At 52.2% G+C, this 27,776-nt stretch overlaps 2 protein-coding genes across 4 annotated transcripts in view; one reads left to right on the top strand and one right to left on the bottom strand.

The window, feature by feature from the left end:
* Positions 1-655: 655 nt before the first annotated feature.
* On the bottom strand, positions 656-13,459 carry mon1ba (MON1 secretory trafficking family member Ba). 2 transcript variants are annotated; one of them, XM_088623702.1, is made up of 6 exons: positions 12,995-13,459; positions 11,433-11,535; positions 9,986-10,591; positions 8,086-8,878; positions 5,569-5,716; positions 656-3,938 (listed from the first exon to the last, which is right to left on the bottom strand). In XM_088623702.1, exons 2-6 carry the CDS (start codon positions 11,515-11,517, stop codon positions 3,705-3,707), a joined length of 1,866 nt encoding a protein of 621 aa, XP_088479828.1. In that variant the 5' UTR covers positions 11,518-11,535; positions 12,995-13,459; the 3' UTR covers positions 656-3,704. The 2 variants fall into 2 exon arrangements, with proteins under 2 accessions (XP_088479828.1, XP_088479829.1); XM_088623703.1 differs by lacking the exon at positions 12,995-13,459 and adding an exon at positions 12,779-12,920.
* A 1,793-nt stretch (positions 13,460-15,252) lies between these two features.
* ptpn18 (protein tyrosine phosphatase non-receptor type 18) overlaps positions 15,253-27,776 on the top strand; it is a 35,207-nt gene continuing 22,683 nt past the window's right edge. The window contains exons 1-2 of one of the 2 annotated variants that reach the window (XM_088623705.1): positions 15,253-15,877; positions 16,026-16,123. In XM_088623705.1, coding sequence (XP_088479831.1) covers positions 16,028-16,123 — 96 coding nt within the window. In that variant the 5' untranslated portion in view covers positions 15,253-15,877; positions 16,026-16,027. Of the gene's footprint in view, positions 15,878-16,025; positions 16,124-24,235; positions 24,611-27,776 lie in introns of those variants that run through there. The other variant, XM_088623707.1, reaches the window with a different exon arrangement.

Below are 27,776 nucleotides of genomic sequence, written 5' to 3'. Positions count from 1 at the left end.
TGTCACTTGGATTGAAGGTGGGCGCTCAGAAGTCAAAAAGGGTTTAGGACGGCGCCAAAAACACCAGCCACAGCGTTAAAATCTCGTTTGTATAACGAGTGTTCCTCTCATTCATAGACATTTAACCTTCCCTCACGTATACAACTCAGGTGTGTCGTCATCATAAAATCAAATTATCCGAATCAATAATCGAATTGTTAGTGGGGCACACTGGGGCAGCGGGTGGACGTGTTTCATCTGTTTAAAAAGGCACTTTCGTATAATCGCCCATCCGAACCGTCTCCTCGCCCGACTTCAAAAGTTCGTTTGTGAAGCACGACGAGTTGGCGATGTACTTCGACAGAAAACGCACCCAGCAGTGGGTGGCAGCTGACCCACCAATTTGGAAATGAGAAGCTTGCCGCAAGCCGGGCCTTCACTGGTGAGGAGACTGGCACACCGTCTTACAGCGGCCGTGGGCGACGGCGACAACACTCGCGCGTTTCCCGTGGCGGGATCTGTCACATTGATCTGTCCTTAAAAAACCGCCACCGCAAGCCCGACCGCACCGCCGCCGTGAAGCCGAGACAGGATCACTGCACACCGGCAACGTTAAGGTTCTGTCCGCAGCAAAATCACAAAGCCGATCGCAAAAATACCACACAAACACACACACTTCGAAATACTTGAACTTTTAATTTAAAAAGTGGGGGGGGGGAGGGGGCAAAATTCACACCTTGTCGTTTACGTTTATGCAGAGTAGATGGCCGGCCGACCCTGGAGACTGTCGCCCCTTGTTGAAGAAGGAAACAAATTGCCCCTCGGGGCGCCGAGAGTCACGCATCACCTTGCGGCTGCACACAGCGCGGAGCAGCTGGGAAGAAAGATGAACTCTGGAGCAAGCCTGAGAGAGAACAGGGCAGGCGAGACTGCAAACGCGTAGAGACCAGATCTGGACTGACGGCGTCAGCTGGACTGGACACCAGCCCGCGGCTGTCCCTCGGGGTCAGTGACCACTGAGGGTCAAGCGCTGCGGACTGGCCCTGCGGGAGCGCCGGGATTTAACAACAGTGCTTCGGGATGGATCTGGCTCGGACTGGACTGGTCTGCCCCGCCCGTTCTCCTTCCTCCTGCAGGTCAGCGCAAATACGGTTTGGCTCTGCCGCGACCCGGTGGAGCGAGCGTCGCCGACGCCCGTGCGGGACAGCCGGCCGGACCGCGACACCGGCAGGCGGGCACCGAGGCGCCGGGACCGCCGCGGACTGGCCGGCTCCTGCCCAGCCCCTGCCCAGCCGTCGTGATGTCAGGGAGAGCGATGCTCCAGTTGTGCCGCGCCGTCAGGAGCGCGTCGGGAGCGGTGTTACTGCAGCAGGTCCCGGCGCCGGGAACAGGCTGATCCCAGTGTCTGAGGAGTTTCATCCCAGCGGAGCTCCAGGTCACCTGCGCTCACCGATCTGCTTCAGTGGTTTAGACTTCCAGTCTCCAGGTTTCTGCACTCAAGTTCTGAGTTTCAGGCATATAGTTTCATAGACAACGTCTGCACACAGGTCTATCAGCAGCCCTGCTCACCTCTATTTCCGATTAAACAGCTATCATTAGGTGCTCAATTTATGCTGAGTGGACACAGCTGAGAATAGCTTGTGTAACACTCTCCCAGTAAGCAATTGTTTTCCTTCTTACAGGAGTCTAACTGGTTACACTTCAGGCCAAATACCTGAGTGAGGAGAGTCTGACGTTCAGAAACTGGGGACAAGGTTGATACCAAAGACAAACCCCATTCAACACTTGAAGAAGTGAAAGCCAATTTCAAAATCATCCCCAAACAGAAAACTGAAATCGAATTCGCTTGTCATACAGAACTCCACTGGGATAAAAACCAGTGGGACAGTGGTTCTCCAGCAACACGGTTTGGAGTCACTGCATTAAAACACGAAGAACACTATTTCAGAATGCTTCTCTGCTCCCTGCCTGACCCTTCCGACTTCTGTAAAGCAAACTGTTCGTAAAGCTAAATTCACACTGCAGCGGGAAAGCAAATGTAACCATAACAGTACATAATCATAGAGCACATTAGTTCAACATCAACCTGTATCCTTCCTTTCTCCGGAACCTATTCAAACCTTCATACAGCAGAGTCAGCAAATGAGAAGTTAACAGCTGGGGATCTGAACAGAACCAACATAGGTCTATTTTGAATATATGTATATACAACTTTTAAAACTATTCAGTGTGTCTGAGGTTCATACAAGGAATTAAGACGTGCAGGGAGTGTTTGAAGTTACAGATTAGTTCAATACTGAAGCTGGAAGTTCTGCCTCTTGCATAAATTAGCACTGATTCCAGTGCAAAATCTGAAGTCATGGTAACACTGCACTCGCGACAGCATGGAACTGACCTTTTCAAAGGAATTCCCCTTCACTTTAGTCAGATCTGCTGTCACATTTCAGATCCTGTTTCCTACCACAGAGCCCTCCAGATTCTTCTATATAAACACATAGAACACCGTAACATATTGCATAGAAGGCAAATTTAGAAAGAGATGTAACTGTGTGTAACTGCAAGACTAGGCAACCCTCACACTTTTCAGAGTATTGCTCAAAATCCTAAACCCACCGTTCATGGTAAGCACAGTCTCAAACGCTCCGGGAGAGACTCCGGCCAGCAGCGGCGGTCACAATACACTGGCAATGTGCTGGAAACCCCAGCTGCAGTGTAGTAAACTGCAGCCCAGTCTAAGGACAAGGGCAGCGGACATACTGACCCGGGAGGCCTGTCTGCACCGAGGGCAGGGTTCGAGAAGCCCGTGCTATAAAACTCCAGGCTGAGAAAGGGCACAGGGACTGCAGGGAGACGGAGAAGACAGGAATGCAGCCAGGGCAGACAGCTGGGGAACTGAGGATTTATTTCAGCATCGAGTTTGCACACACACGCTTTGAATTTTTGATCTAGAAAACGTCAGCCTTTCTAGAAAAAGGCTAGAAAACCCGATCACGGGACGATCATTCAAAATAACGCTCGGTCTCGCCCGGGGATAGGTTTCTGTTGTTGTCACAGAAAACATGCTCGGGACAGCCCCAGCCCCGACGAGCTGTGTGGGGTTCGAGTCAGTACCAGCTCCCAGGGCAACGGTCTATAACTTCAAACATTCGCTCCACACATCTCTAAAGAAACCTGACTAGTCAAACAAAAACAAGCTTCCTTCAGAGTGTAGAGTTTCACAGAGCAATCAGGCATCTCTCCCCAATTTTATGACCAAGATGCCAACGTCCCTGGCTCTTTAAATTAAAACTCAAGTTTCTTCTGCATACGGTGCCTGATAAGGTCTTCATGTTCAAAGACTCCTGATTTCCAGAGCAAGCTCTTCAGCTCCCGGTGTAAACCTTGCCCAAAGTCTGCACACCTGTGCAGCCCAGAGACATCCTGTAACAGACCTTCAAAGACCACACTCCCAGACCCCTCCAGATCCTCGCTGGCTGATATTTCTGAACGACACCTTTCCCTAGATCTGCTTTCCCTCCCCATCCCCCCCCCCCAAGAGAAAAGAAATGCGTCGCCTAGCAGTACCTAGACGATTAAAAAAAAAAAAAGAACCTGTCTTGAGAGGAAAGGTGTCCATTACAATCCAAGCCGCCAGGAGACCAGCGAGTTAGTCTGCGGGTGTGGTCCTCACGTTAGCGCAGGCGGCCCCGGGCGCCCCTGTCCCCCACCAGGAAGGGCGGGGGCTCCTACAGGGGGGGGAGGAAGCCGTTGTCAGTGGTGTCCTGGCGGTCCGAGCCCCCCTTGCCCCCCCGCGAGCCCTTGCTGGGGTGGGGCGTGGTGGAGTACTTCGGGGGGCAGCGGATGAAGAGGCGGTCCTCCTCCTTCTTGATCCAGCGCAGCAGCTTGGTGATGGCGTTGATGGCCGAGGCCTTGGTCACCAGGGGGCTGAAGCAGGTGTACAGCTCGAACTTACTGGTCACCTGAAGGGAGGGAGGGAGGGAGAGGAAGAGCTCAGCTGACGGGGGAGAGTGCAGGTGTCCTCCGAGGAAAAGTTTCCCCACTCCGCTCCTGTGGAAACTCGAACAGTCCAGGTGTGGGATCCAGCTGGAACATAAACCTTCTGGGACACCTTTACCCTGCATTTTAAACTCAAGCATTCTGTGTCCTGAACTGATCTGGGAATTATTTATTGTGCACCACTAATCATCTCAATTGATTTTAGTGGACCTTTGAACGACACAAACCTGAGATGCTGAGGGCCTGTGCCGAGTTGTGTAATGGGCGTGCGATTACAATCAGGGAGATTCCTGGATCAGACTCCAGCTCTGCCACCAACCCAGTGATCGGCAACAGTGACTGTTTCTGCCACGGTTCACCCCCTATTCTCTATAAGAATCTGGATGAAAATGTCTAGAAAGCAACAAAATATTAGCACTTCAATGGGCATGATCCCACGCGCTGGCTGGAGTTAGAGCAAATTGCTGAGAGTGATTGCAAGAAAATGTGTTAATGCACACCTTCTAGTCCAGGATTTTACATGGCAAGTCTACCTTCCAGCACAGCTCAACACTCTGATTGAACTACTTATTGGGTAAACTGGGCAGTTAAACAGATCTTCTCAGCTCTGCAGGTGCTGCGGGCTTAAAGAGACCTGGAAAACCTGCAGGAACACAGCCTTTTCCAGACTAGATTGGAGATCCCTGCCCTATCCCATTCGGTCAAAGTGAATAAAAGCCTCTCTTAATGAGTTATTATTACGAAGAGGTGTGGTTGGGGGGGTGCTACATTGGTGTTCAGGCTGCAGAGGATCAGGCAATTCAACACTGAAAAAGGACAAAGAAACAATGTCTGGAGCCTTCTTCTCGTCTTAATTTGAACATTTTTTTTTCCTTCTGCTTTGCAGTGTGGAAGCAACCTCTGCTCGCTCTCAATCACCTGTTGAATGGTTATCAAGACTGCGGTCGTGTTCCTGCCACCAGCTCCTCCAGCCCTGACCCTTCCCTCCCCCTGCCCTGCCCTAGCCCCGCCCCGCCCCCACCCTGCCCAGGCTTGGCCCACCCCACCTTGTGTCTCTCTTCCAGCACACCCAGGACACAGCCCTGTTCCTGCTCCAGCCCCCTCCCTGCTCACACACACCCACCCCTTCCCAGCCCCGCCCCACCCCTGCTCACACAACCATTCTGCCCCAGCCCCGACCCACCCTGCCATAGCCCCGCCCCTGTTCACACCCCCACCCTCTCCCAGTCCCGCCCCTACCCTGTCATAGCCCCGCCCCTGTTCACACCCCCACCCTCTCCCAGCCCCGCCCCATACCCTGTCATAGCCCCGCCCCTGTTCACACCCCCACCCTCTCCCAGCCCCGCCCCATACCCTGTCATAGCCCCGCCCCTGTTCACACCCCCACCCTCTCCCAGCCCCGCCCCATACCCTGTCATAGCCCCGCCCCTGTTCACACCCCCACCCTCTCCCAGTCCCGCCCCTACCCTGTCATAGCCCCGCCCCTGTCCACCCCCCCACCCTCCCCCAGCCCCGCCCCTACCCTGTCATAGCCCCGCCCCTGTCCACCCCCCCACCCTCCCCCAGCCCCGCCCCTACCCCCCAGCCCCGTACCCAGGCCAGGAGCGTCTCCCTCTCGGCCACGTGGTAGATGAGCTTGAGCGGCCGGGTGCAGCTGTGCATGCGGCTGTGCAGGTAGCGGTACAGGTCGAGCAGCCGGCGCCTCTCCTCCTCCGTGCTGTAGGGAGCCTCCAGCTCCGGGCTGAAAGCAACGACACCCACACACAGCGGTCAGCCTCCCCAGGCGCTACAGCCACTCACAGGCTGCCGTCTTCCTGCAGTGCCTGTGCGCCTGGCATTCCGAAACATTCGCGGTTCAGAAAGTTTAGGAAAACACGTTCTAACGAGACGTTATCAGCTCTTCAGAACCCCGGAAGGACCTTTCAATGTTATCTCAAACATGCCTGAGCAGAAAGCAAACACTGGAGGCAGACCGGCGCTCAGGAGCATTACGTTCGGCTCCAGTGTACTTAGGAAACCAGGTGCTGGAGCAAGCTTCCTCACCGCATGGTGGGAAGTGGATCTCTGCGGTCCTCCGAGATGCAGCTGGCCGAGTCAATCAGCTCTTTGCTACCAAATGAGCCAAATGGTCACCTACAGCCTGTCACCCTCCTTCCAGCTCTTAGCAGAACACATTTCAGATTTCCTGCTGGCACAGCTCAGGCAGGGCGTTTCCTCACTCCGTGCACAGAGGACTGTCATCCAGAAGCCACTCCTCTGAATTCTCTCTTCCTAATTCTACCCATGGCTGCCAGAGAGGACCAATGCCGATTACTGGTTTCTGCTGGGGATTTCCCTTAGTAAAGGGAACTAATCAAGGTAGTTTTGATTTAAGTGCAAAACCGCTTTACAAGTGCCAGGGTATTAAACAGAGGATTGGAGAGGGCTGCATGTCTCTCTTTGAATTCCTAAATAAAAAAGTTTTGGCTGCACAAAGAAGAGTTTCTGTGCAATTCATCAGGGAATCAAGAGTCGGTAAAACAAGATCATTGAGGTTAATGGAATAAAGTTACAAACGTTTCATTCAGCAACCACATTACTAAAGACCTTTCTTATACCTCAGACAATCTAGTATTATATAATGCAATAAACAAAAATATAAATGAAAGTCATGCTGAACACATTAAACATAACTGGGAAAAAATCAGAGCAGCTTTTGCAGATATGCAAATGGTGTTATAGTACAAGCAAAATGGAAAGAACAGAGTTCCAGTTACTGCAGGCTAACCAAATATCCCTTTCATACTTGGAACTCAGCCAAAGTCATGTTCCTGTGTTTCTGCAGTGCGTTTCTATCAGAGCACATGACATGATAGGTGGTGGGTCGCAGAGCAAGCTGCTGGCGATGACTTTGGCTGATATGCAACGTCCGTGTGCACAGAGGACTGTCACCCAGAGGCCACGACAGCCCTTCAAAACAGCCCAAAGAACCACGAACAACAGGGAAGCAAATGACCTGGGTAACCTTGGGGCGTTGAGGACAATCTGGACGCAAGATGAAAACATAACGGCAAAGCAACCAAGTCCCCTTCTACAGCTCTCGGCTCGAAAACGAGTCTTGATCGCCCAAAGGCTGCGAAGACAAGGAGCCGGACCAAGCAAGCAGGTCCAGAGCCGTCAAACGCCATGCAACTCCCAGCTCAAAGAGAGAGGCAACAGGCTGCAGTCCCAAAAAACTGGGGCACATCCCTGCCTTTTTGCCATTTGATGTGAAAAGAAGTCTGGGGCACATCAAAGAACAAGATAAGAACAGGGCAGAGAGATGCAGATTGTCTTAGGTTCTACATTTCTCACAAGCCGTACAATGTCAAAGAAGTCTCCCCTACTGATCTGCTGCATGATCTGAATACACTTCCTCAAGAAAGCAGGTGGCAGAGAGCCTGGAAGCATGGACAGAGGTCTCCAACAGACTGTTGAAAAACCTTTGATTGTTAATCAAGGGAGAAAACACTGACAGGGTGAAGTGAACTCCACATGAAAGGAAAAATCGAAATTGTTAGTGGTTTGACAGCAGATGCCTTCAACTGCACTTGTAGAGATAAACACTCGGTTGAGTGCGACACACCGCGGGCCAGTTGTTACTGAATTCAAAGCAGAAAAACAGAGCTTATGCAATCCGCCACAACCAAGCTATAAACACGACATGCTTTACTTTCAGCAGTGCTGAAGCAGAGGAAACAAAACCACGCTCCACTTCCGAGCCTCTTCGTTAAACCTGATGCAAACCTCAGACACAGCGTTGCACCAACGTCTGCTCCAGACTTCGTGTTGCACTTGTGCTTCATATCACAGCTACTCACTTCAAGTGACAAGACTCTGCATGGGATGTTTTTGTGAACTATAAACTCTGCGTGCGAAACAGCAAATCTGGCACACGGCACCAATTTACTTTCAGATGCTGAGCACTGAACTGTAGGGCTCCAGATCTGCTGCGGGGAGAAAATAGTTACCAGCCGCCAGATAACTGCAGCTACTTCAGACATCCGCGTTCTGCCTGGCAGCCACAGGGCCGCGAACCCGCACGCAGACAAGAGCGCCTTCGCCCTTGAGACAGGACGCGCCGGCACCCACCTGGTGAACTGGGTGAGCTGGCGGTGGTTGTCCGGCACGTCGAAGGGCTTGTACATGAAGTGGCGCAGGTCCGAGACGCCCACCTGCGTCACGCTGTAGGGCTGGGCGCCCGCGATGGTGTGCAGCGCGTTCTGAGTCCGCATGCCCTCCTCGATCTTCCTCTTGCACTCGGCCACCGCGTAGAAGGCCTCCTTGTCGGTGGAGAGCAGCAGCAGGCACACCGTGCACTGCGGGGGGTCCAGGTAGGAGATGTAAGCGTAGAAGTAGCAGTCGGGGTTGAAGAGCGGGAGGCAGATAGGGGTCCAGATCTCCCCTGCCTGGAAGGCAGAGGAAGCGCCAATGAGGTTGAGCAGCAGGTGCAGGTCAGCCGGCTCCAGCCTGGTGTCCTCGATGACCGTCTTCTCCTGGACGATGGTGAGGAGCTGGTTCTTGGCGATCAGGATGGAGAAGACCAGGTTGGGGGTGATGGCCTTCTGCAGGATCTGGCTCAGGGAGTCCCGCAGCGAGGACGAGAGGGGCAGGCAGTGGACGGCCGAGAGCAGGAAGCTGGGGTCGGAGTCCACCATGTTGAGCAGCCCGTCCAGGATCTTCTCGGAGCCGGCGAGCAGCCGCCTCAGGTCGTAGTTCTTCTTGCGCTCGAAGATGCGGGTGATGCTGGCCTGCGTGAGCATGCTGACGATCTGGTAGTAGACGTAGAGCAGCTCGCGCCGCAGCTGCTGCTCCGACTGGCGGCTGCGCGACACCGACACCAGCACGAGGGGGCCCTGCTGCATGAACACCACCTTGTGGTCATCTGGCGCACCGCCACAGAGGGGAGACAAGAGCACAAAGGCAGGAGCCGGTTAACGAACTGGACGACTGACTTTCCCCGATTCTCAACACAGCACAGATAATGCCTGCTGTTTCACCAGCACATACTCCATGTGAACACTCAATCAGCCATGTCACAATATCTCTCCTAACAATATCTCTCCTAACCTTTGTGCCTTAGGACTTCTATCTTCTATCTTTCGCAGGCTGACTGCAAGGAATATTCTAATGAAACAGGAATAACACCACCATCAGATTTTTTAAGCTAGATGATGTGGTTATAAACTCCCTGCAGCCCAGCACTTGCACAATCCAGGAATATGTTCCCAGAAATGAACCGCAGCCTCCAAGAAAAATGAAACCTCTGTGTTCCTGAGCTGATTTAATCGCACTTGTCGGGTTTCTGAGCACCACCTCTGGTGCTCCTCCACATCAGGGACCCCAAAGATGCCCTGAAAGGCGAAAGGCTAAAACTCAGCTGTTTGTTTCAAGAGAAGGAGATTCTAAAGGTCTGTGTCACAGCACAGCACAGACAGGTCAAACTAAGAGCGCGTTGAAAACACTTTAGTAATAATCAACAAAACGCACACAGAGCCCAGCCGAAGTCAAGTCCGAAGCCTTGACACAGAACGGAAATCCAAACAACAAGAAGCCGTAAAAACTGAAGCAGACCTGAGCAGGTGACAGCTGCACGGCCTGCAGATCTATACCACCGGAGAGGAGAACCCGGGTAATTCCATCACTGTGGGCTAGTGTTTGTTGTAAAGCAGAGGGGCACTACATAACAAGAACAGTTATTTCAACAGCTGGTCAGTCCACGCCAGTTTGAACAGAAAACGGGCTTTCTGCGGCCTGACTGCCTCAGGAGTTTTGCGAAGACACTCATCTGTCTCTCATTTCTCCGAGCTGAGAAATGTGTTTTTTTTTTCCTCTGCAGAAGTTTCTTTACAGACGGTTTTACTTTGGGTTGGCCTGAGGCATTTATTATTTTTTGGTACGGACACCCGCTGCCCCGAAACCACCCCCGCCACGTGAACGCTTCTCCCGCGAGCCGCAAAGCTGTTCCCCGCCCAGCGGCCGCAGTCCTCACCGGAGTAGATGGAGCGGATGGCGTTGTCTCCGCTCTGCACGAAGGACACCAGCGCCATCATGACCCCCATGGTGGAGGACAGGGCCTCCTCGTTGCCGTGGCGCGAGTAGATGGGCTTGCCGGCCTCGCTCAGCACGAACACGTGCTTCCTGTGCTGCCGCCACCCCTCGGCCGTCACGTCTTCCTCGCGGTGGGCCAGCGAGGAGGGCGGGGGGCTGCCGGGCTCCGACAGCGGGGAGCAGACCCCGGGGACCCCCGCGCCCACCCCGCCCGCCTCCTCCAGCTTCCCCCCGGCCAGCACGGTGACCGGCGGGGGGCCCGCGAACTCGCTGGAGTCCTCCAGGGTGTTGTCGGTGGAGGCCGAGTCGGAGAGCTCTTCCCCGGCCGCGCCGTTCAGAGCCCCACCCCCGCCGCGGGCGGGCTCTTCTGGCCCCGCCCCCCCCTCCGCCCCCAGCCGCGACTCCGAGCCCAGTGCCGGACAGCCTCCCGCCTCCCCGTCCTCCGGGCACGGCCGCTCCAGCGCCGCCCCCTCTCCGTCAGAGTCCCCTTCCGGCCGGCAGTCCGGGCCGCGCTGGGACAGGCGACCGAGAGAGGCGTCCGCAGGGCCTGAAACGAGCACACAGACAGTCGCCACCTCCCCTCAGGAATCACAAACGCAGGAACACGGCTCCGCCCATCTCTCGCGACTGGGGGCCGGTGAGCAGCTGCGTCTCGGAGGCTCGAGGCCGGGGCAGGCTGTTCAACACTGCCTTTCTAAAACAAGGCCGACATGTTCTCAGCACCGAAGGGTGTACGTCTACGCCGGCGATGGCTTCTCCTGGCCCTGGAGAACCAGTCAGTGTGTCTGCAGGCTTTCTAGGTCTCTGTGAAGCAGCAGCACCTGGACAGGTGGGAGAAGCTCTTACTCTGATCCAGCAAAGTCAATAATGAGCTGATCCATGGTGATCTGCAGCCCTGTGGGACCAGGACTGGAGGTCCCTGCTCTCTACACTGTGCAGCCCCGGTCCTCAGTGCTGCTCTGGCCTAACCTCCTAATCCCCTCCCCAGCAGGAGATCCTAATTCCACCTCTGGTGCTTTCTGAGGTGCCACATCACACACTATTAGACCAGTGGAAGAACATGAACCACTTTAATCAGCTGCGTCAGCACCCCGTTAGCAACTGTCCCCTGTCACTTCATCACCCGCGCCTGTCGCTCTCCGAGGGCAACTTCGCCTGTTTCTCATTTTCCAGCCGAGAGACGACTACAGTGTCCCTGGACGTGTGGGAACCATCGGAGCAAATCACCTCCCCGCAGACAAATCCTACACACCAGTACAACAGAGCTCTATTGGTGACTGACAGTCTCTCGCACACTCCTCACTTTCCCTTTTATTTCGCGGAGGCACAGAGAGCTGGAAATCCTGTCCCACGTCCGGGACAGTCCCGCGGGAACTGGGCCGGCGTACCTGTTAGAGACGGGCTGGGGGCAGGGGGCAGCGCGCCGGACCTCCCCTCCTCAGCCTCCTCAGTCTCTCGCTGCTCCTTCTCCATCTCACCATCCCAGACGCCCTGCACAGGGGGCAGAGAAAGACAGGCTGGCTCGTAAGGAACAGGGAGTCCACTTCATCAGCAGGACACACAACCCAAGCCAAGACATAAAACCACACAGCCAAGCGTCTGTCCAACGGCTGTAACAGGGTCAGTCATTCTGCAGGGCACGGCTGAAACGCTGCCAGGCTCCAAGCTCTGCTGATCAAACTCAGGATTGCAGAGCTGATTGGAGGTCCACCTGCGTCAGGGATGATCCCGTCCTTCTTTAAACCCCTGGCCGCCGGCAGGTCGGGTCTGTGACCGTGTGGTCCGAGCTCTGGACGAGACCAGCAACACCACCGCGGACCAGAAACGCAATTAGTGATCATGCGTCTGTCATGTGACGTGCCTGGCTAGTCACATCTGAAAGCCTTAGTTTGCATGACTCAAACCAGGCCTAATAACCATGCAGATTACCCGGAGCGACCTCAAAACACAAAGGGCTTTCTGTCGAGATCTTTAAAAAAAAAACACTAAATACGTCAGTTCCAGCAAAGATGCAGAGATTTTTAGGTTTTGGGAGACAGCAGACATGTGGCCACTGCGCTGTTCTTTAACAGACCTGTAACCAGCTGTGTCTCAGAATAAACTGTCGACTCTAATGCTCATCACCGTGCTTCTGAAAACGCTTGATTTGTGGCGCTCTGGATACGGGCGTCTGCCTCGTTGTTCAAGCACGTGAGAAACGTTTGCTGTGACGTTAATGAAAATGAGAAATAGGTGTTTTCAACCCATTATTTTTCACAAAGCTGTTCCGGGCTCTTGAGATCGCGGAAACTCAGACCACTGTCAGATAAAACAGATGAATCACACCTGCTGCCTTGCAGGGTCTCTGACGACAAAAACGCAGCCAGGTCAGTGACCACTGGTCTTACACGGACTCCCCAACACGGCTCGTCCTGCTAACGCCACAGAGAGCAGCCCTGCCTGCTGAAGGGCCGTCATCGATTCCAGGTTGTTTTTCCAAGGAAAGTCACCTGGCGGTTCCCGTCCACAGCTTCCCAGCTGCTCCTGGTCGCTGGGAGACGTCCCCAAACGCCTGCCAGGGAACTGGTTTGCTCCACCAACTTAAACGGAGGGCTTACAGAGCGAAGGACAGGAACGGGCGAACAACAACGTCACGGACTGGAGTCTTTAAAAACGCCTGGGAGAACACGAAAGAAAACCCCGTCTGATCCCCCCACCCCCCGCTGATCAAAACACAATCGTTACTCTACATCACCTTCCAATATCGCACAGCTGTAGACGGCACGTATAAATAACCGAACAATTTCGGAATGCCGAGACTTTCCGCCGCTCCTCAGGTCTGCGGTGTTATTGCTGGTTGCCTCGGCTCGGCCAGCCCGTTGCGGTGATCAACACCCGGGAAGGAGTCTGTCTTGGTAATACAGGCGATTGTAAACACGGCTGTAAACACAGGTTCACCCACAGCACTTACCGAGGAAAAACGAGATTGTTTTCGGCTTTCCGATCCTGTCAGAAGGTCTGTTCCCCGAGGAGGACATTCAAGTCTTTTAATTGGTTTGCGGTCGGTTTAGTGTGTGCGGCGTCGCCGGACAGTGAAGGCTTGTTCTTTAATTGGATTTATTATTTTTTTTAAATGCATCAGCAGACAGCATTGCAACCCGGCCTAAAGCCCATAGCTGCACATAACACAGCCTCCTGCGTCTGGCTCGTCAAATTATTAAAGAAAGAGCTGTCGACTCCGAAATAAATAACATAAATAAATAAATCACAGACTTTAAAAAGTAACAGGTAATAACTATCTAAAACTTAATGAAGAAAAGAGAAACGGGGAGTATTTAAATAATCAAACTCTACCCCACCAACTGAAAAACTAAATAAATAAAGACAACTGCAGAGGTACATCCGGAATCGGAGACGCCGGCTAAGTGACACCTCGCACCAGCCAATCGGACGTGTTCTTCCAGGCAGGGGGCGGTGAAGTGGTGAGAGGGCGTGCTGATTGGACGGGATGTCCCGCTGGCCTTCCAAAATCCTCCAGTTACAAGACCATAGACACGAGGTTTGGGCAAGATAGGCCCCGCCTTCACTTCCTGTATTCTGCGCGCGTAGGATGAAGGGATACCTATGTACTGTATTGTGGAATTTCATATATGTGGACTATATATATACACTATATATGCATATGTGGAAATTCCTCATTTAAAACTGTTGACTGAAACAGACGATAATTGAGCACGTGGATAGTGCATCGACCAGACACTAGTTTGGACAAATCCGCTGTCTTTCCAGCGCATTCCCAGAATTAATAACACTTTAATTGGTCAATAGTATGTCTTACCTGTTCTGATATACAAAGAGAGGACACGCGTCAGGTCATTTACGCCTCCTACTTTGAGTTCAACCGTATTTATTTAGCGAAAGGCAAAGTTCCTCAGGCCATTGATAGTTTCTGGTCCAGCTGTGTGGAGGGTGAGTAGTCCCCCACTGAGTCTGTGGACAGGACAGGACAGGACAGGACAGGGTTCGGCTCGGCTCGGCTCGGCTCGGCTCTAGGATGTGGTGCAGAGTTTGGACCATGACCAGTGACCAGTCCTAAAGCAGCACAGAGTGGAGAAGTGTTTTCCTGGGAGGTGCGGGCTAGGGGATTGCAGGGTAGGGCATGTGATGAGGCTCTTGTTTGCCAAGACCAGTCATTCCCAAACGTGAGCCCACGTGGAGTCTGCATTGAAGTCTTGCTCGGGCGAGCGGGCGAGGAGCATGTCTGGACCCTTTTGAGCACGTTGTGGGTGATTGCTAGTCGCGGGACAGGTGGAGGAGTGCTGTCTGCTGGCACAGGTAGCCAGGGGACTGCGGTGGTGCGAAATTAAGAAACTCTCGACTTCCAGAACACCAGCTGCAATAATAGTAAATATTCATGGATGTATCACTGGTTCATCTATTATTAAGAAAATGCTTTCAAACGGATCGCACGCTGTCTTTAATTAACCACTCAGATTCCATACATTACAGCAGGGCTGGTCTGTTCCTCTGACGTCATTCCTATCAGAAAGAGGACAGTTATCCCCGCATTCAGCAAGTGCAACTATCAAGAATGTCCTGAGTTACACGGGCTGTCTTTATTCTTCTCATGATGTACACCTGAAATACAGTATATTCTTGTCGTCACTGTTTCCGATAACCTGAGATTGTTCAGGAAACAGCTGTATTAAAGATCATCGGGTCCATCAGCTGCATACACACCACTCAATGCCCTCTGCTTATTTAACCTTTGTCAGCTTTTTCCTTCTTTTTACCTCGGTAAGGAGCCGAATATCTCTTCCTGCTCGTTGGAAACAGGTTTCTGAGACCACACAGGCGGCCACACAGGGGCACTGTTGATCCTAATACACTACTATAAAAATTGGACTCGTCTAGACTGTAACTCTGTGAGAGCGGCTGGACAAAAGATTATTGTTGACAAATATTAAAAGCATTTTAAAAATTACCCATGAATGTCCTCCTCTATGGGTGCAATTGCATACTATGCCAACAGGCCTCCAGTCCAGTACCAGGCACTGCGGTCTGGACCAGAGACACTGCCCCTTCGGGCTGAGCGCGCTTCCCGGAGACCGAAGTTAGCGTCTCAGACTCAGGGACTGTAGCCTACAAAATGGCACCCAAGTCCACCAGAGGCACAAAGTGCTTGTTGCACGTACACCACACGTCTTAAAACCCCTGTGCTGATCTGGCCTTGCGCACTGATGCTGACGGATAACGGCGCTGCACGACCATTTCTGACGCGCATAAAATATCGCCATACAATATTTCTTGAATCGTGCAAAGATGATTTTTGTCTGTGTGTAGAAATAGAGAGTGCTGGTGGGGTTAAAAAGCCTTCAGGGGTTTGACTCCCTAGCGCTGAGCAGGGCTCCAGCCGGTCAGTGTGACGGAGGGTGGTGATTTTACAGGTTAGAACGCGCAGTTCTTTCAGCCTCGGTTTATTTTGTCGAAGGCGAATACAGTTGCTTGAGCCGAGACCTCGTCTCTCAGCTCCGGCTCGCTGTTCCGGGCGGCGCCGCTCGCTGCCCTGCTGCGGGGAAAACGCGCTGTCTAGCGGAGGGTCAGCGCGCCGGACACCGGCCGGCTCGGCGCCCCGCTCGCGGGAGCAGGCTGACGCGCCGCCGGCAGTCCGACAGCTCTGGCGCGTTTCCAGTGATTGAAAAAACACTTCCTTGTCCAGATGTGACCGAGAGCACCTTCACTCTCGCACGCTCCGACAAGAGGAAGAAACTGCTGAGCCCCGGGCTGCACGGAGAGCAGTCTTGACGCGCAGTGGGCTCCAGCGAGCTGGAGGAGAGCACTTTGTCTCTTTGAGGTGAGGAGGTCCGGCTCAGGCGCGCACAGCGCAGGAGCTCTTCACAGCCCTGCTGACCATGAGGCTGCTTCAGTGTCGACTCGTCTGCGCCTAGAGAGCGTCGGGGTTTCCTTATTTCTCGCTGTTTTGTTTTTTGACTCCGCGACAGCCATGGACCACCGGCACCTGGCGGCGTTCGTGGAGAAGACGAGGGCCCAGCAGGCGTCCGGCTGCGGCGCCGAGGACCGACTGGCGGCGGAGTACAGCGTGAGTGCGCGCGCCGTGTTCTCTCCGGTACCGGCGGCCGCGGGGCTGCCAGAAGAGCCGCGAGGCGGTCCGGTTATTTACACGACGTTAACAGCGAACTTTTATTTTGTAGCGATTTGAGATAAAAGCGTAGCTGTATGAAGTAGCACTTCAGAAAGTTTTTAACAGGCTCCGTTGTAGCTCGACGTATGTGCACCAATAATAGTACGTACTCCGAGAGCTACATCACTCGGTATCATTTTGCAAAGATAATTATCAGACTTTGCCTGACAATAACAGTGTTTGTAGTGCTGGCAATCTGAAACGCTCTTTGTAAAATGTTGATATGGCAACGGTTTGCTCAGAGCGGTTTCCCTTCTGGATTACCGGGGCGAAGCGAAGTGAGTTGTGTAAGACTTAGCTGTACGCTCAAAGAAGCTGGAAGGCAGGACTTATTTGACAAGATGGAGAGAAGCCCGGGGTTCCTCTACAGGTGTCCAACAGGGCAGGACCGTGGGCCTGAGCACCATTCACTTGGTGAAGATTTATTGCTCATTCAAATTCTGCGGTTCTCCTTGTCTTGTAATGGTGTTATTCGTCCAGAAAGGCCTTTTGACCGTCCTGTTTTCTACTTGAAAGCACCGTTCAGGTCAGTGGTTGGACGCTTGCTGAGCTCTGAGGTGTCTGCTCTAGTGCTCCCCGGTGTGTGGTTGATTGAGCCACAGCTGAGAGGCGCAGGGCCTTGCAGTCTCCTGACTTGAGCTGTTCTGCTTCTGTTGCATTTGTGTTTGAACGCCTGGAGCTCCAGCACTTTCAGTTTATTGTCAGACTGGCCTTCTGGTTTTGTTATGAGACAAAACCGGCGATGCTCAGGATCCCGATAGCAGAAGTCTTGAGTCTGTTTAATTCTGTTCTGATTATCTTTACGCTTGTGAAAGTGTTTGAGGAGGCAGGGGCTGGAGTCCAGTTCCTCTGTCTTGTGCAGGAAGGGGTAGTGCCCAGGGGAAGGCCATTCGAGACCCTTTTGCAGTGGCACTCCAATACACTGTACCCTTGGAGTCAATGCAGCTCCACGCCGCCTCAGGAAACATGACAGATCGAGCCAGCAGACAGTCAAGCTCCTGACAGGATTCCTGTTTGTTGTAGATCCACGCTTAGCACCGGCAGAGTCCGAGTGAGTTAAATCCACAGCATTCCTGCTCTCCGCTAGTGCAAGCAGCCTGCATGCCTGCACACACGGTGCCGGAGACCCCGCAGTGCCACTGTGCCGAAGTGCAGGATTGCAATTCCTGGTGCAGTGTGTGAGGCATCCTGGGACCAAGGAAGAAGACCCAGCCAGCCAGGTCTGAGCCTAGCAGCACCCCTCCAGCTCTCCTGGAGCTGCCCAGCCTTTCTAGGCTGAATACTCCTTCATCGCGAAGTGAGTCGTGGTCTTTTATGACTTACACCCCCGTGGAGCCGACCTGCTGGAGTGGGTGAAGGTGGTAGGGAAGAGGTGAAGGCAGGCAGGCCGGTTCAAATGCAGCCGCCTTCTGCCATAGTCTTAACCTGCAGAGCCCAAGTCTAAGGCTGCTGAGAGCATGTTAAGACAAGAGCGCCGTGCCAGCGAACAGAGTAAGCAATGCTTCTAAATGTCTCCTGAAAGCTTAGCGTGTGCAGTTGCCTCCTGGGCTCTCACTGTCTCGGGCCTCTGTGCATTTCTGTCAGCCCACAGAAGCGCTCGTCTGGGCCAGAGTTGTGGTCCGACCTCCGGGCGCACTCAGATAACAAGTCACTACAGTCTCGCTTGATGTTTTCCCTCATGTAAGCCTATCAATGAGCTTAAAATAGACCCAAGAAAAAAGTGTTGCACTGTCCTGTGAACTGTGATTGTGGTCTCTGCTGTGCCACCAAGTGCAAGGACAGCAGAGGGCCTGAATTTGGTCTTTTCTTTCCCCCGGAGACAAGGCCGTGTGGCCCTGTGGGCTCTACAGGGTCATGCAGCTAAATCGGAGCAGGAGGACTCCCAGTGAGGAGCTTCAGTCCTCGACTCCAGATGGCACCAGCCTGTTAACAGGGCACGCAAAATGGGTATTTAATTCAAAGTGCGATTGAATATCTTCTGTCTTCCACTCATCACTCTCGGTATGAGAGTCTCCTGCAGGAGACCTCAAAGCCTCTTCTGCTCTGGGTTCTGGCCCTGGCTCAGAGAAAATCATCCGTTTGCAGAATCATACCGCAGACGCAGTTAACCTCAGTAAGGCTTTTATTTCAAAACTAAAAGCGAAGTTGCTGTAGCAGCTTTCACAGTAAATTCTGCCCTGCTGCCTCAGAGTGAGAAACCCCTGCCTTTCACAGGTCTGACGAAACCTGCAGCACCCTGGGGCTCTGTGCGCTTGTCTGGAGGGTGATTGGGGACATTGCCGCCCACTAAGAGGTTAATCTTGGGGACCAGCCTCTGCATGAAAGGCACCCCTTAATCCCACACAGTGCAAACTGACAAAGACAGCACCGAGAGTGTCTTCTACTGCTCAGATTACAGATCTGAGCATTACATCTCGATCAAACAATAGGGATTCTCATAAATTAATTGAAGATACACCACAAAGTGTGGCTCATTGATAAAATTATTTCAGTATGCAAATAATGAACAAGCGAGGTTCTCATTGCAGTGTGAGGAAGCAGTGCTTATTGCTGGACTCTTAGCCTGGATTGTGTTTGCTGGCCAGGGAAGAACTACACAACACAGGACAGGTCACAAACACGGGAGGCTGTTTGTCCAGTCTGGACTGCGTGGTAGTCAGCAGCTACTGTAGTTGATCTTAGGATTTCATCCAGGCACTTCGGAGTTGGGCAACTTGTTCCAGACCCCCACAACTCTTTGTGGAAGTAAGTGCCTCCAGTCTTGATTGTTGTAATTGTAAGTTACTCACAATAAAAGCCTCAGTCAAATGAATTAGTTAGGATCTGCTGTAATCTTGTGCCAAAACTGGGGAAAAAAAAATAGTATGGTGTTATTTCTCTGGAAGGGGTGAACACTGAACTTCTCAGGAAATTGCAACGTTATTTGAAAAACCGGTGAGCTAGTGGATCCGGACTGCCTTGTGTCTGTACAGGCAGTGTCCCTCACGCTGACCCTCTGGAAGAGCCCAGACAGTGAGAATTTCCATCGCATCTCACAGTTTCCCCCAGTGAGGTCATTTTATTTAGGGGAACTGAAGACTCTGGGCGGCGGGTGATGTGGGGAAGATGAGAACTTTATCTTCCGATCTTCCTCCCTCTGTGGCACTGTCATTGGAGGATTGGAGTGCGCGGGTCCTGTCTCCTTTCCTTCTGCGTGCTCCTATCCCACAGAGCCCAGCAGGCAGGGAGCAGGATCCCTCTCACAGACAGGAGAAGCTCTGGCTCCTCTGTCTGCCCGCTGTCCTCTCTCTGCTCCTGTCCTTGTTTCACACAGCGGCGAGGGAGTGGAGGACAAGGGCCAAGTACTCTGCCACCAGCATTTCATTTTTGAAAGGAACACCTTGATCAATCGGCTTTTTGATAGAACCACCAGACTAGTACTAGAGGAGGTAGCGAAGGGGATGTTGCGCAAAACTGCTAGGAAACAGTTAAAATAACTACAATGCCTGAACCCCACAGCTCATGCCTTTAACAGCTCTTAAAATAGATCTTTATCTCCATATTAGCGATTGTTACCAGCTGAGAGCCAACAAAAACATCCAATGAGAGAAAGGAAGAGCTTTTAACCCCAGCCATCGCCTCAGCTGGCCTGTTGGGAAAACAGCGTGATGTTTTTACCAGCAGCAGGGGTGTTCGTGTTGTTGTTGAAGGACAGGGTGGAGAAGGAGGTGGATCACACAGAGACTGTGACCCACACCAGGGACATGGGAGGGAGGCCACCCAGTTCTCTTACTTTAACCTTTGGCACGGGAAGAAAACAAACACTCTGTACCCTGTGGTAAAACTGTTCAAAGGACTTGTGAAATTCTATAAATAAAAAATGCTAAATTATTAGGGCAGACTGGGCAGTTAGCCAGTTAGCGCTGATTTTTTTGCAGTCCTTGTGTCCTGTGTTCAACTCCTGCCTGATGAACCTTCTGTGAGGAGTTTGTATGGTCTCTCCTAGACCACATGGAGTTTCCATGGGCTCTCTTGTTTCCTTTGCAAGAAATGCGGGGCTGCTTTGTGCTGTGTGTGCGTCCACGTGGGTCCCATCCAGGGTGAGGTCCCCTCTCCTGCCTTGTGCTTCTGGAATTCGCTGCGGGTGGCTGCGACCATTCCCAGGAATGATGACAGATACTGTATGTGAGTCGGTTCCATTATTTGACATCACCTCTGATACCCTGCTGCCTTGCCCCGCTAATTGAGGATTCCACTGGCAGGTGGTCTGTCCTCTGTCTCTGACATGGGAAAAAAAAAGGAAGTTTAGACCAAAGGCAGAACTGCACAACCCTTCATCACCGTGGAGGACAGGCTTTAGACTCGGCTTTCCTGTAAATGAGAACTAGCGCGCGTGAAACTGCTGCTTAATCATTAAACCGGCTTCACCCCTCCGCACACTGTCGGCACCTACAGCCGAGTCACGGGCTTCGGTGGCGCTGTTTTACTCCCGTTTGCGATTTAGGAATTCGCCTTGAACACCGGCCAATCAACCTGTTCCTTGTGTTAAAGTACGTGTGCTAATCACCGTCGTCCTCGGTTCAGTCCTTCGTTTGAATAAAATTCCAACAAGCGAAAAGGGAATTTCTTTTTGTTCTTTCTCTGAGTGATATACACGTGCTTCCTTCCGGGCGGCAGTGCCACGAGCCACGAGCATCATGGACCTGATCGCTTCTGCCCAGCACTGATGTCTATAAACACGTTTTCTTTTTTGCATTTGCTCCTTTTTCCTGGGTTGTTTTCCCGTGTGGTGCCGTTTCCCTCCCCACCCTTCCCAAGCGGAGCCAGTCAGAGCGCTTGAAACCACTTATTAGCGCGGGGCGGTCTGCCTGCGGTGTGACTCTACCGGTGGATGTTTTGAACTTGCACACAGCGCAGCTTGAAAAGGGTTTGTGTGTGTGTGTGGCTGTTGTTATGGCCATGAGAAATAACAGTGTTTAACTTGTTTCATTCTATTTCAAGATGTTTCGTTACAATTGATCATTTGTGCAACCAGTGAGGACGTCTCCTACGCGATGATGTCTTCATTTTTCCCTCAGATGTGAAGACGTTTGTTGTGTTAAAATGGGAAAAAAAAAAGTTTTAAAAAAGTTTAAAATAGGGCTTTATTTTTGTTTGTTCCTTGTTTGCCGTTACGGAAGAGAAACAGCAACCCTGCAACTGTTCACAAGTTTACTAGAGAGTTTGAATTGATTTTTTTATTACAAAAAGTAATAAAGGAATCTTTACTTGGGAGGCAGGTGTCGAGTGTCGATTATCCGCTCGTCATCTTTTTTTGAAAACCAAAATATGGTGACCCGGGTTGACCCCGAGGCTTTGACCCGCCCTCCCGCTCTGGCGGCTGGCGCGCTCCAGCCCGGACTAGAGCCGAGGGGTCCAGGCAGGAGACGGTGTACTGTACGTGCCCACCCTTCATTTCCCGGGGTGTGAACTCTTCTCCCCGCCATCGTAGGAGACCTTTCAAAGACTGAGAAAGTAGGGTAAAAAAAAAACCGCCCGCATGCTTTTATAACACTTAAGTTGTTCAGAACCCTGGAAACATACGCCAGCCGGGGCAAACAGCGGTCAGCCCGTCCATTTCTGAGGAAGTGGACCAAGCGAGCCGGTGACGGCGAGATCTTCCAAGGGGAGTAAACGCGCCGCGTTTGGCGCCGTTTTAAGGGCGATGAGGCACACATTTAATTTATAAAGGCTTAAAGTGCAAAAGATTCACCCCTGCGTTTTTCTCTGAATGTGTTGTCTAGAGTGTTGCACATCTTCACCGAAGACTGCTCGTGTGCAGACACCACACCGCAGCGAGGTGCTGGTTATATTTAGCGGTGACTGGCGCGCTGGCACGCAGCCCTGTCATTTTCGCCCCCTCCCGCCCCCCGTGTTTGCTGTGTCGGTATTTATAGGCAGGTGAGCGATTACCTGCAAGGGGAGCCTGATATAGACATCCAGACAGAATATGAAATTGAACGCGCCGGGGGGCGCTGAAGAGAAGGGTCAGAACAGGCCTCTCGCCGTTTCATAAGAAACAGGATGTGTCAAAAGGGTTTGCTCATTGACAAATGCGTCCTTGTGAGCTAAATGCGGATCCCTTTCGCACGGTGGAGATGAATCGAGAAAAAGGGGGCGACAGCAGCACCACCGCTTGCCGCCATTTTGGTCTGTTTTCCTAACAGCTGTCATGTGAGCTTCTCGACTTCACTGGAGGTTTTCCAGCGCCGCAGCAACACGTTTCGCTCGGCTGCCTGGGACCCCCCCGCCCAGAGGTGCCAGGGCTGTCCCAGTGACAGCTCTGCCTAGAAGCAGAGTTAAGGCTCTCTGTGCGGGGGAAGGCCTTTAAGCTGTTCTGGCTGAGTCAGGTTTCTTGTGACATTTTACTGGGGACTGGTGTTGCTGTGGACACAGAAGAGCTCTGGGGCCCCAGCGGTGCTCTCTTCTGCTGCAGCAGTATGGAGGAGCATGAGGCCACAGCTGCCTCTGACTGGCACTGGTGTCGTGTGGCTGGCTCCTTTGCTGTGGTTCGTTCTGCCCTTTCTTTATTCAGACCCGAGCTCTTTCGCTACAGAGGGGTCGCTATTTTTTGCTGCCTGAAATGACTTTGATAATTGCTTTCATAAGAGGGGTGCTCAGCACACAGCTCCTTGACGTTTGTGTAGGGAGCTCATTTTAAAACGGCTCTGTAGATCACTGATTCTTTTCCAGCAGGTGGTTGGAATGTAAGAGGAGGCTGTTTGCCCGTCTAGCTTATTTGGTTGCTAGTAGCTAATTGGTCCAACGACCATCCAACCGTTTTTAAAGAAGCTCGGGGCTTCATTTTCAACAGCAAGGCTTGGGAAGTTTGTTCCATACTCCCACAACCCTTTGTGTAAAGAGGTCTCTCTCTCTCCCCCCCCCCCCCCACCCGCCACCGCCCCCCCCTCAGATTAAAATGATGGCACGCAGCCCTGTCATTTGCGCACCCTCCCTCCCCCCGTGTGTGCCGTGTCGGTATTTATAGGCAGGTGAGCGATTACCTGCAAAGGGAGCCTGATATAGACATGCAGACACAATATGAAATTGACCGTCTACCAGTGCTTGAGCCCAGAGAAAAACGCTGAAAGGTCCTCTATTTTCAGTGAACTCAAGATGCAGCGATAGCTACATCAATTAAACTGTGTGTCTCTGTAAGGGCAGCGCCGGGAGAAAACCCCTGCAGACCGGGGGGAGCATGGAGACTCCACGCAGAATGTACCCGGGCCCCAAGAGCCTTGGTGCAGCCGAGCTACCCATCATGCCAGCGGACTGGTTTCCCACATGGTTAGGAACCAGGGAGGTCCAGGAACAGGCCTGCTGGGCCGGGGCTCTGCGAGCCCAGGGGAGGAACGAGGAGGACAGCCAGGACACAGTGGCTTGGCCTCTGCAGCCTGCTCAGTGTGAGCTGCTACTCGCCTCAGAAGAAGCCCCGACTTTTTCCTTCAGCAGTGGGCTTCTCGAGTGACCCTCTGTATTTATGCAGGTGGTCAGTTTTAGAAAGAAAACAATCCCGACATTGATTAACTTATCTACCATGTGTCCCAGCCAAACATCTGCTAACAGGCGGATTTGAACAGGAGGTTTAACTGCTCGTCAATTGCAAGTCAGCCACAGTCCGTTTCCAGTGACTGCTGGTTCCTCTTGTCAAGACCGTTAGACAAGCCTGTTAAATGTTTAATCTGGAGTTCCTCTTTCACACCTAAACCATGTTCACAGCCCGGGTTAGCAGAGTTTGTCTTGGCCATTTACACCTGACATTGTGCTGACAAGTAAAGCACAAACCTACGTCTAAACCAAGACTCAGTTTTTCTTTTTCACAATTTCGCTATGCACAAGTAGTATCCTTTGCAATTCACATTTGCAGTGCACAATTAGATATTGATTAACCAGACTGATATCCAAAGGAATGTCGTCACATGCACACGGTCTCAAAGGTCATTTTATGATTAGGTTAGGTTGTGCTCCGGAAGGCGTGTGTTCTGCTGAGGATACTTACATCACGTACAGGGGTTTCTCTCGTGACAGAGCTCCCCCTCTCGATAGTGTGAAAGCTCTCAAGTGCAGGCCTCTCAGCGCGGACCACGAACACGCCTCAGGGTGGAGCGTGCAGCTCAGTTCTGCCCCTGCTGGGCTCTGGTGATCTCCGCTCTCGGGCTCAGGACAGCGGCGCGCGCCTGGGGAGTTCTGCACCGTCCCGGCCTCGTGCTCAAGGGGGTGATGTCGCTAACAGCAGCACGCTCAGTGTTGCACTGGGGCAGCCTGTTGGGCAGTGGCCACTGTTGGAAGGAGGCCATGTTAGGCCACCGTCACGTCTGACATCAGCCCTGGAAAGCGCTTTGAGTGGAGTGTCCAGAGAAGCGCTATGTAAGTGTATTATTATTACTATATCAGCACAAAGAGCACACAGTTATCTGTCCAGGAGACACCAGGGATTCCTCATGCCACAATAAAGAAGAAGGAACAGAATGGTTCTTTCCCCTGTTTCTCGGAGTGTGCTGAGAGTGCAGGGCCACTCTCCACCCCCCCTCGTAACAGGCAATTTATTAGAAGAAAGAGGGGCGAGGAGGGGGCAGCACGCAGAGGATTGAAGCTGGAGACGCACGGCGCAGTTCAGAGTGGACCTTCGAGCTGGACAGCTGTCCAAAGGAAACTTGCACATGCACGTTGAAAGCGTCCCCTGGAATCGGAGACGTCATTGTCCGCAGAGCATGTGACATTGTTCAGCGTTCTGGGGGGGCTGGTTAAGAAAATGCATGAATAGCGTTGCAGTGCTGTGCCTTCCCTGTGGCCGTTCTAGTGTGTGAACTGCAGGACTGCACACGCAGGCAGGTATGAGCGCATGTGTGAGCGCTGTGCCTGGCTCCTGGCACTGATTTGCTCAAGCTGAAGTATCTATGGCCACACCTGTATCCCTTAGAAACCCCACGTGGTGCGGGAACGCTGCTGGACTTCCAGGACTCTGTAGCTGCGACTCAGCACAGCTGCGACAGCGTTGTGTACATTCTGTCGGTACTGGTAATCTAATATGCTGTGTACTGGTACAGTTATGTAGAGATATGTCACCTTATGTAGCAGTTATAGCGAATGACTCATTACCTGACTCCCCTGCTGTCTAACTGTCTCTCAGTCAGAGGAAGTTACTTATCGTCTCTGTGTGTCTGTGTTTGTCCTCGACCAGAGTCGCAAACGCAGCTCCTGCTGTGGGAGCCTCTGCAGCCGAGAGACCAGAGTGCAGGAACGGTTCTGTTCAATCGGTGATTCTCAAACAAGGGCCCAGACAGGCCAGGAGACCCTCTGAGGCTGTCCCAGGGTCCCCCTAATCCAAGGGAGGGCACACTTTGCACCCCAATCTTCCTGTGTAAAAACACACACACTGACACACAGCTTTAAATATCTTCCATTTCATAGTAGTTTGACTTATGGCAATAAACGGGTGCCTTATGATTCTGTGTTTGAATTAGAGACCCTTAAAATTCACCCAAAGCTATGAAGCAAGGGATCGGTAAACCGTGTAGCTTCTCGGAGTAGATCGCTGTCAGTCTGAGCCTCTGGAAACGGTCCAGGATGTGGGTGCTCTGCATGGCTAGGTCGCCGGGCATGAGCTCATGTTTTGAGAAATGTTGCCCTTCCAAGCCAGTACGCTGGCTTCTTCAAAGAACTGGCTGGATAAGATGCTGGATGAGCCCAATGTCCTTATGTCGTTGGCAAAAATGTGCTTTTTGCTTTCTCTCGACGAGCGCTCATAGTGGCCAGCCTGCACTTGTCGAGTGAGAAACTGAGGGCTGGGCGCGGCCACAGTCGTGCGTTTTCACTGGTGCGTTTCACTTTGTGTCCGCCACTCTCGCGGGCTGCAGCTCTTTATATAACAGGATTTGAATGCGCACCTGCAGATAAGGGCCTTCGTTTCAGGCAGCCGACCTGCCATGCAAATCCTCCTCTTACCTTGGGGACTCGTGCAGGACCCAGCCTGGCGACGAGCAGCAGGAAGTGGCTGTGAAGAGCTCCTGGAACAAAGCTGTGCTGATCAGACCCTTTGCACAGTGTGTTCTGAAAAGACACTTTAAAACCTGAGATGCTTTATGTCTCTTTGTAATAAGGGGGGGATAACAGCAGTGAAAATAGAGTATTCACTAAGTGAAGTTAGAGTTAAGCTGTAAAGGGACAAATTTCCGAATAGACATTCTGTGTGTCTGTGTGTGGAAAAGAGCTCATGAGAGCTGATCTGCCCAGTCACCCTGTGTGGTAGGCAGTTGATCCCAAGATCTCATACAGCTGTTTCCTGAAATAAGGTTACCTGCACCAGCAATTTGGCTGGGTAGCTTGTTCCAGACTTCCACAACCCTTTGTGTAAAGAAGTGCCTCCCGTTGTCACTTATAGATGCACTTCTCTGTAGTTTCCACTTGTGTCCTCTGGTTCATGAAGAGATCTGCTGGGTTAACTTTGTTGATGCCTTTGGGTATTTTGTGTACTTGAATTCAATCCCCTTGTAGTCTTTTCTGTTCAAGACTAAAAGATTCAGTTTCTTCTGCCTGTCAGTGTGGGACACTCCCTTCAGACTAAAGAGACTCAGTTCCTCCAGCCTGTCGGTGTTGGATACTCCCTTCAGACTAAGGAGACTCAGTTCCTCCAGCCTGCCGGTGTGGGACACTCCCTTAAGTCCCAGAATGCATCTGGTTCCTCTTCCCTGGACAAAGTCCAGAGCAGCAAAACTGTATCTTTTCTATAACTCTGTGACCAAATCTGTACACAGAAGTTTTAGTCCTTCAAACAAGGTGTCCATACAGTTTTGATAAAACACTACACATTTATGTGCAATTTAACCTAGCACCCCTTGATTGAAATTCTACTCTTTTAACTTTATATCCTAACACCCTGTCTGCCTTTCTGATTAGTCCAGAAGGTGGACAGGTGTGTCGACACAAACACTCTAGTCTTTGCCATGAGCAGACATTGCTGCCTTTGCTGTCTGTAACAGCAGTAGAACTAACCATCATCCTAACAGTAGTAGCTGCTGCAGTGCTTGCAGCAGCAGTAGTAGTAATGGTGAGAGGTACCAGCTGTCCGAGGGTTATTGGAGATATTTGAACAAGTCTGGGTTGTCATCAGCGACATGTTTATATCATTTCAGTCTTATCAGGGGTTCAGAAGAGCACGTTAGTTGTGGGCAGCGGTCACTGTGCAGGCGAGTCCGCGCCAGCTCCACCACGCCAGGAGCGGCTCCGGTGAGATGTGGAGGTCTGTCTCCCCCTGCTGGCCGAGCTGCTTATTGGAGAGTCGAAAGCGACGCATGATCGAAACTACAGGGGAGCGCATTTAAAACTGAGAGCAGGGGAAACTTCTTTACGCAAAGAGTCGTGGGGATGTGGAACAAGCCACCCAGCCGTGTTCTTGAAGCTGATACCCTGACTCCTTTAACAAAACAGTGCCTCTGATCCAGGGACCAATTTAGTAATGATTTACCAAACAGGCTGGAGGGGACAAATGGCCTACTGTCATTTGTAAACTTTATGGCTTCACCGGGCTGCACTG

The sequence above is a fragment of the Lepisosteus platostomus genome, chromosome 3 (assembly GCF_059453375.1).
Source record: "Lepisosteus platostomus isolate fLepPlt1 chromosome 3, fLepPlt1.hap1, whole genome shotgun sequence".
NCBI classification, from domain to species: domain Eukaryota; kingdom Metazoa; phylum Chordata; class Actinopteri; order Semionotiformes; family Lepisosteidae; genus Lepisosteus; species Lepisosteus platostomus.
Note: the sequence above shows the minus strand (reverse complement) of the source record. Positions and strands in the feature narration are given on the sequence as shown.

Bases quoted from the DNA above. Each gene is read 5' to 3' on its own strand.
- mon1ba (XM_088623702.1), bottom strand. From the start codon at position 11,517: ATGGAGAAGGAGCAGCGAGAGACTGAGGAGGCTGAGGAGGGGAGGTCC. The intron at 5,717-8,085 runs GTGGGTGCCGGC...CGTTGCTTTCAG, and splicing joins CAGCTCACCCAGTTCACCAG to CCCGGAGCTGGAGGCTCCCT. The intron at 3,939-5,568 runs GTACGGGGCTGG...CCCTCCCTTCAG, and splicing joins GGGAGACGCTCCTGGCCTGG to GTGACCAGTAAGTTCGAGCT.